General features: G+C 47.6%; 3 protein-coding genes across 4 annotated transcripts in view; 1 reads left to right on the top strand and 2 right to left on the bottom strand.

Annotated features, from left to right (window-relative positions):
• galcb (galactosylceramidase b) overlaps positions 1 to 3,153 on the top strand; it is a 25,114-nt gene extending 21,961 nt beyond the window's left edge. For both annotated transcript variants that reach the window (XM_070547158.1, XM_070547157.1), the window contains exons 14-17: positions 1,898 to 2,078; positions 2,156 to 2,319; positions 2,407 to 2,483; positions 2,731 to 3,153. In XM_070547158.1, the coding sequence (XP_070403259.1) occupies positions 1,898 to 2,078; positions 2,156 to 2,319; positions 2,407 to 2,483; positions 2,731 to 2,874 (566 nt within the window). In that variant the 3' untranslated portion in view covers positions 2,875 to 3,153. The remainder of the gene's footprint in view (positions 1 to 1,897; positions 2,079 to 2,155; positions 2,320 to 2,406; positions 2,484 to 2,730) is intronic.
• A 1,439-nt stretch (positions 3,154 to 4,592) lies between these two features.
• LOC139063883 (GTPase IMAP family member 4-like) lies at positions 4,593 to 5,464 on the bottom strand. The gene is made up of 2 exons (XM_070546805.1): positions 5,434 to 5,464; positions 4,593 to 5,350 (listed from the first exon to the last, which is right to left on the bottom strand). Exons 1-2 carry the CDS (start codon positions 5,462 to 5,464, stop codon positions 4,593 to 4,595), a joined length of 789 nt encoding a protein of 262 aa, XP_070402906.1.
• Positions 5,465 to 5,599: 135 nt separating this feature from the next.
• Positions 5,600 to 7,500, bottom strand: part of LOC139063940 (GTPase IMAP family member 9-like) — a 17,850-nt gene continuing 15,949 nt past the window's right edge. Inside the window, exon 4 of the mRNA XM_070547162.1 lies at positions 5,600 to 7,006. Within this exon, the coding sequence (XP_070403263.1) occupies positions 6,039 to 7,006 (968 nt within the window). The 3' untranslated portion in view covers positions 5,600 to 6,038. The remainder of the gene's footprint in view (positions 7,007 to 7,500) is intronic.

Below are 7,500 nucleotides of genomic sequence, written 5' to 3' on the forward strand. Positions count from 1 at the left end.
CTGGTTGATCACACCGGGGCCAGACTACTAGCATGTGGTTTTACAACCACAATGTCCTCAGAAGCAAAAACGCTTTTAAAAGGGAGGGAGGAGTCCTAACTGTTGCTGCAGGCGTGTTGTGTGAGAGTGCAGTTATATACTGGTTAATATATTTTTGGGTTCAGTTGCTTTCATGTGGCCTAATGTGAGTCTATTTGGGATCATTGGAATGATCAGCAGCATTTCTTGATGTGACTTTATGGCAGTTGCCCAGGGCATCATCGCAAGGAGGATGGCATTCATTTACTTTTGTTTTATTTGGTATTTTTTCAGTCAGTTTTGGAAATAGTGATCAATTTTGATTAATTCACAGCCTATGTTTAATTACATTTAAAATAAATGTCAACAGATGAGATCAAGCAAAACAGATGAGAAATGCCCTTAAGCTGTTTAACTTGGACCAACCATTTTAGGTCACATATAGATGTAGCTTAGGGTCTCTGTCTATACACCTTATAAGACAATTTAGGTGATGGCATGTTGTTTTTCTGCTATTGAACTGTTTTCTAATAATGTTGTGTTAAATAAAGTGAAGGAAGGAGAGAAATAACGTTTCCCTAGCAGTTTTTAAAAATTTCCCCATGTAATCCGATTAATCGATTAATCGTGTCGAGACCCCATCCGATTCATCGATTATCCAAATAATCGTTTGTTGCAGCCCTAGGTGGTAGTAGTAGTGGTGGTAGTAGTGGTGGTAGTAGTAGTGGTAGTAGTGGTGGTAGTAGTAGTAGTGGTAGTAGTGGTGGTAGTAGTAGTAGTGGTAGTAGTGGTAGTAGTGGTGGTAGTAGTGGTGGTAGTAGTAGTGGTAGTAGTGGTGGTAGTAGTAGTAGTGGTAGTAGTGGTGGTAGTAGTAGTAGTGGTAGTAGTGGTAGTAGTGGTGGTAGTAGTAGTGGTGGTAGTAGTAGTGGTAGTAGTGGTGGTAGTAGTAGTGGTAGTAGTGGTGGTAGCAGTAGTGGTAGTAGTAGTGGTAGTTCTCATCTTTGGACCAGAAATCCAGAAAAGGAAATTGCTTAGCCAATCGCCTGACCTTAATGGCATTACATTAATCTCCGAGAACAAAGTAAGGAACTTGGTGTTATCTTTGACCAGGACATGTCATTCAAATCCCAGGTTTGACAAGTTTGTCGGATTTCCTTTTTCCACCTTCGGAATATTGCTAAGATTAGAAGCATACTTTCCAGGAGTGATGCTGAAAACTAGTTCATGCATATATTACATCAAGACTGGATTACTGTAATCCATTACTCTCAGGAAGTCCACAGAATGTAGTTAAAAGTCTTCAGCTTGTCCAAAATGCTGCAGCTAGAGTTCTGATGAGAATTAAAAAGAGAGATCATATCTCTCCTGTCTTAGCTTCCCTACATTGGCTACCTGTTAAATTCAGAATAGATTTTAAGATCCTTCTTCTCACATATAAAGCTCTTAATAATCAAGCTCCATCATACATCAGTGATCTGATTGTTCCATATGTTCCTAACCGAGCACTTCACTCTCAGACTGCAGGTCTACTGGTGGTTCCAAGAATATCTAAACTTAGGATGGGAGGCAGATCTTTTAGTTATCAGGCTCCTCTCCTGTGGAACCAGCTCCCAGCTTTAGTCCGTGAGGCAGACACTTTGTCTACTTTTAAGAATAGGCTTAAAACATTAAGCCTATTGTGGTAGTAGTAGTAGTGGTGGTAGTAGTGGTGGTAGTAGTGGTGGTAGTAGTAGTAGTAGCGTTTTGTAGTTGGTAGAAAGCAGACGGTAACTTTCTCCACGTTAACTAAAGTTAACAAACTGAACCGGCTTTGGTTCTGAAGATGAACAGAATCCATATCGGGTCTTCTGAGTCAAACGGATCTGGTCTTCCTGAACAGGAAACCCTCCGTTCTCCGAGGCTCCGAACTTCGCCGACCAGACCGGCGTGTTCGAGTACCACGTAAACCTGACGGACCCCGGACCACACGTCTTTACGCTCCGGCAGGTCGTGACGCAGAGACCGGTCACCTGGGCGTCTGACGCAGACCAAACCATCAGCGTGATCGGAGACCATCGGTGGTGAGGCCAAGCTCTTGGTTCTGCTGGTTCTGCTGGTTCTGTCCTGTCCAGCTGTAACGTTCAGATGTGTGTTACAGGCAGAACGTGACCGTTACCTGTGACGTGCTGATGGAGGCTGTGGGTACGGCCGGCGTGTTCATCGCAGCGAGGGTAGATAAAGGAGGACAGTCAGTCCGCGGCGCCAAGGGAGTCTTCTTCTGGGTGTTTGCTGACGGGACCTACAAAGTTACTACAGATCTGGGTCAGTGGGATGGTCCTGGCTGCAGAACCAGGCCCAGGTCAAGCCACTGGACCAGTTTCCTAACTAATGCACAGATTCTGTCTGCAGCTGGACAGACGGTTCTGATGGAGGGAAAGTCCGGTACCGGAGCCCTGGCGTGGTACACCGTGTCACTGACTGTGAAGGTAAGAAGTTCTGGCCTCGACTGGAGCCACAGCCCGGTCCGGTCAGTTTAAAACCGAAGGACTGCCGACATGAGACTGCATGGCGCCCCCTACTGTAGCGGAGTGGAACGCTCTTCATCCACGTGACAGACGTGTAAACTGGGATGGTCCCGGGTCAGAACCTGGTTCTATTTTAAATGTGGGTTTGAGCAGCAGAAGCTCGACTATTCCTGCATAAATCCTGGTTTCCTGGTTTTTTCCGCTGCAGGGCCAGAGTGCGTCCGGGACTCTGGATGGAGTGGCCCTGTGGAACGTCGCTGTGACCTCATCCTCCAAGAGTGGCTGGGCTGCTGTGGGAACCCGGGCCTTTGAACTGGCCCAGTTCGATAACTTCTCTGTGTTGGCGGATTAAAGGTGGAATGGGCTGGAACTCCTAATGGATCCTGATCCATTCAAGGAAAATGGGAACAACTGCACTGTGACCTGAGCTGCACTGATGGTGAAACGTGTGGGTCCTCGTGGAACCGTGTCTGTTGAGTCGGTGGAGCAGCTGTTTGGATCCAGATGTGTACTGATGAACAGACTCCTGACCGCTGAGGGTCATAAATCAGACTCGGCGTTTTATCAATGATTTTATGTGAACAAGGGAGAAACAAGTTTTAGTTGATGAAAATAAAAATGTTGATTCTAACTTGTTGGGATTGCTTTAGCTTTGTTTTTATTTGCAGCTGCAGAACTTCCTCCTAACCAACATGTGAGACTGCTGCTGATCGGCTAAATCTGTGCACCCTCCAGCATCTAGTATCGGCTCAGAGCTTTAAACAGGCAGGAAACGCCTTTCCACAGGTTACGTCCCGACAGGCGTTAATGTGAAGGAGGGGGTAACATAAGAAGTAGGACAGTGGACTTAAAATGGCTTTAATGTGGTAAAGGTTCTAAAAACGAGCAAACATGGCGAGCATCATAAAGATAATGCAAAACAAACACAATCAAGACTAAAAGGGACGAATGATCAACATTAAAACACCTGATTAAACCTTTGCTAAAAGTTTTACCCAAACAGAAGGGGCTACGTTTATAATAAAAACAGACACGCTACGAAAACTTTTAAAATCCCAAAGTCCGTAAACTACCATGTTAACCTTAAAACGAAGAACGAAAGATCCCTCCGGATCATCTAGGAGCTTCAGCCTTTGAAAGCTCATAAGTCAGAGTTAACACCTTAAAGCTGACTCCTCCAAACAGAGGGGTTGAAACCAAAACGAGGCGTGGAGGACAGCAGAACCTGCACTGCTGAAGGCACGGCCTTTTTATCCAGGTGGGTCATCAGAGGGATTCGGCTCAGCTGTGCTCCTCAGCAGCCTGAAGAGAGGAGGAGGAGGGGCGGTGTCAGGCTGATGGCCGGGGCTGGGTGATCCTGGCTCCTGCATCTCTGGCCAGGCTGGTAGCCGTAACACCACAGGGTCAGGGTCAGCTGTGTGCAGCTCACCGCTTCCTCAGGAAATGGGTCAAACGTGGAGGACAAGCTTCACACAAGTCCGATACCCGGTTCTGACTTCAGGTTTCACAAACCAGCAACAGTCCTTTTAGCCTGAGACCTTTAATACTGAAGAGTTTATGCAAGCATTCGATATTCAGTAAAATCAATGACACCCACAAAGCAAAACGCTGAGTCATGGTTCATGTAACAGTTACAGCTGTGAGCTCATGCTGGGCTTCCTCCTTTACTGGACTCAATGTTTTTGTACCTGGAGGGCCACCGTACCCTGCCCCACAGCTGCAGTCTGGGTAAAGCACACTAAACACACGTGTGCGTGTGTGTGTGTGTGTGTGTGTGTGTGTGTGTACTCATCTGCACATCAAAGTGAGGACATTTTGCTGGTCCTCACTTTGGGATGGTGTTGCAGAGCTCTACCGGTTAGTGATGGAGGTTTGGTGTTAAGTTTTAGTTACAGTTAGGGTTAAGCATGGGCTAGTTAGACGCAATAGTCACTAAAATGCACGGAAGTCAATGACGGTCCTCACTAGTGCTAGACGAGAATGTGTGTGTGTGTATGCGTGCGTGTGTGTGTGTGTTTGTGTGTGTGTGTGTGTGTGACCGACGTCTACTTGAAGGTTTGAACTGTGGTCTCACTGAAGGACACATCTGTTGGGCCTCCCTGAGGACCTGATCTCCTGCTGGACCTCAGCCCTCAGCGTGTTTCTTCTCTGCTGCTCCACTGCCTTCAGCGCCTTTGAAACTCTGTGCTTCTCTTTCTTGGAGGCCATCTTTGCCCTCCTCAGCATCTTCTTGCTGTAGTGTTTCCTGTCATTCTCTTCAATGATTGTGTCGATTTTTTCCAGCAGCTTCTTGATCTGCTGTTTGTCTCTCACTTCGTTGTTGAAGACGTGGTACCTGTTGGAGAAACCTTGAACAAGCTCCTCAAGCTTGTCACTCTTTGAGATGAACTGTTCAATAGTTTGCTTCTTGAGTTTGTCTCCATGTGTAAACAACAACAACGAGTATCTGGTGATGTCTTCACCAAACGTATCCAGAATTATCTTGAAGGTGTCTTCCTCCTCTTTGGTGAACCTGCCCAGCCTCAGGACCACCAGGAAGACGTGCGGACCAGGAGCTGTCAAAGCGAGGCATGACTTGATCTTTTTCTGCACTTCCTGTCTGCTGAAGTTAGTGTCGAATAGCCCTGGAGTGTCGACCACAGCAACATCTCTGCCTCTTACTTCTCCATCAACTCTTTTACAATCAATGGTCCAGGAAGTGGGACATGCTTGTGACTGGAAAACGTCTCTTCCCAGGATGGTGTTCCCAGATGCACTTTTCCCTCCTCCTGTCTTGCCCAGTAAAACAAGCCGAAGAACATCATTCTTCTTCTTCTTCTTCTGGGATCCTGCAGAGAAGAAACAGCAACAACCTTGACTACAGGAAGTAAGCGAACTCCATTGTAGCAAACTGGTCTCTCAACTTCATGACCAACCTGGTATCTCAGGTTTTTTGAGTTCATTACTCACTAAGTTTTAAAACCCATAAAGAAGTTGTTTTCTCACGGAGTGCCCCAGGGCTCCGTGTTGAGGACCTTTATCTTAACAGATTAATGAGAAGCCTCATAAATGAACGCATACAGAATGGAAAGCAGGTGTCGATGGAAGATGCCTGTTTTATTGTGCTGGTTTTGTAAAAGATGGCAGTGAGAGAGTTTATAGAGCAGAGGTGGAAAAAGGTTTCGTAACATCTGATTTTTGATTCATACACCTTTACTTGAAATGGTCCAAAGGGAAAGACACGAGTTCAAACATGGATGTTAAAGTTGACTAGTTGGGACATTTGAACAAACGTCTGCTTCCAGCTGCTAAACAGCTTCTCCTCAGCTGGAACAGGTAGGAGCTATGCTAGCAGCTGATGGTAGAAGAGCAACAAGCTGCTGCCCCACCCCATCAAAGTTCTCCAGTTTCACCAGAAACACCGTTCCTCGGGTATTCAGACAACTACAAGATGTTCTGGGGTGGAAAAGTTTCAATTATTTCCTGTAAAAGTTGATGATGGAGAAGCAGCTTTAGGTTGGCCTTTCTTCAGATCCTTCACTGCACATGGCAGCGGTCGTTGACTCTGATCACCAGAGTTCCAACAGCAGCTCCGAGGGCAGCTCCGGCAGCGATTCCGATCACTGCTCCAATCGGACCTCCAGCACACCCCAACAGACCTCCAATGGTAGCACCACAGGCTGTTGCTACAGCAATCGTTGGGGCAGCCAGGAACTCGTTGGACTTCTCGGCTCTATTTCGAGCTTCATTCTGGTATCTCACGGTCATCTTGGCCTCCTCTCTGTGGAAGATACTTCCGGAGTACTTGGCTCTGAGTTGGTCCAGTTCCCTCTGTCTCATCTCTTCCATCTCTTTCAGGATCCGCTCCTTCTCCTTCTCAATGGCGATCTCTGCCCTCACAAACATGTCATTGCTGTAGTAGCCTCCACCGTTAACCATGGTCATCTGGTCTATCTTATCCAGGAGCTGCCAGGTTTGTTTGGGGTCTTTGATCTCGTTGTTGAAGATGTGGTATCTGTTGTGGCACTTCTCAATGAGGGCTTTCAGGTCTGTGCTCTCTGAGATGAAGCTCTCGATGCTTCCATTCTTCAGCTGGTCACCGTGCGTGAACAGAACCATTGTGTATCTGTCTGCGTCTTCTCCAAAAGTGTTCTGGATCATCTTAACGGTGTCCTTCTCCTCCTTGGTGAACCTGCCTAGCTGAAGGACCACCAGGAAGACATGAGGACCTGGAGCAGACAGCGAGATGCACATCTTGATCCTGTTCAACACATCCTCCTGAGTGAAGTTTGTGTCGAACAGTCCTGGAGTGTCGATGACAGCGACGCTCCGGCCGTTTATGACCCCCTTGGCTTTGTGGCAGTCAGATGTGAGTGAGGATGGAGACATGTCCGCCTCAAAGGCTTCCCTCCCCAGGATGGTGTTTCCAGTCGCACTCTTCCCCACTCCAGTCTTCCCCACCAGAACAATCCTCCTCTCGTTTGGGTCGATGCCGGCCGTGAACCCTGTCAGACAGAAATAAACTGATCATCATACAGTGCTGCTCCGTCAGACCGAGGGAGGTCCGGAGGCTGAGCTGAGTCAGTGCTCGGGTCTCCAGGAGAAGAACCAGAACACCTTGTTTGGACCAGGTTCAGAGATGGAACATCAAACAGCACCCTGGTTCCTGACTGACTGACGGTCAAACATTTAAACCTCCTGCTGATGCCTCCATCAGCATGTCTCCCCAGGAGTCCAGAAGGGACAGACCACAGGAGACCTGAGCTCTCGCCCCGCCTGTGGAGGTCTGCACATTAATGCTAATGCCAGCCATGTTTCTGGGCTTTGTCTTCACTCCCGTTCTCAGAGTCGTGGCTCGAACCCCCGCAGACCATCAGGTGGTCCTGCTGAGAACGTGACTCAGATTAACCTCCGAGTGTTCCGGGACGCGGGGCCCGCCTACACACAAACCCAGTTTATCAATCTGGTTCCAAACATCGTTGTTCTGTCCGATGTTTTC

Source organism: Nothobranchius furzeri, chromosome 18 (assembly GCF_043380555.1).
Source record: "Nothobranchius furzeri strain GRZ-AD chromosome 18, NfurGRZ-RIMD1, whole genome shotgun sequence".
In the NCBI taxonomy this organism is placed as follows: domain Eukaryota; kingdom Metazoa; phylum Chordata; class Actinopteri; order Cyprinodontiformes; family Nothobranchiidae; genus Nothobranchius; species Nothobranchius furzeri.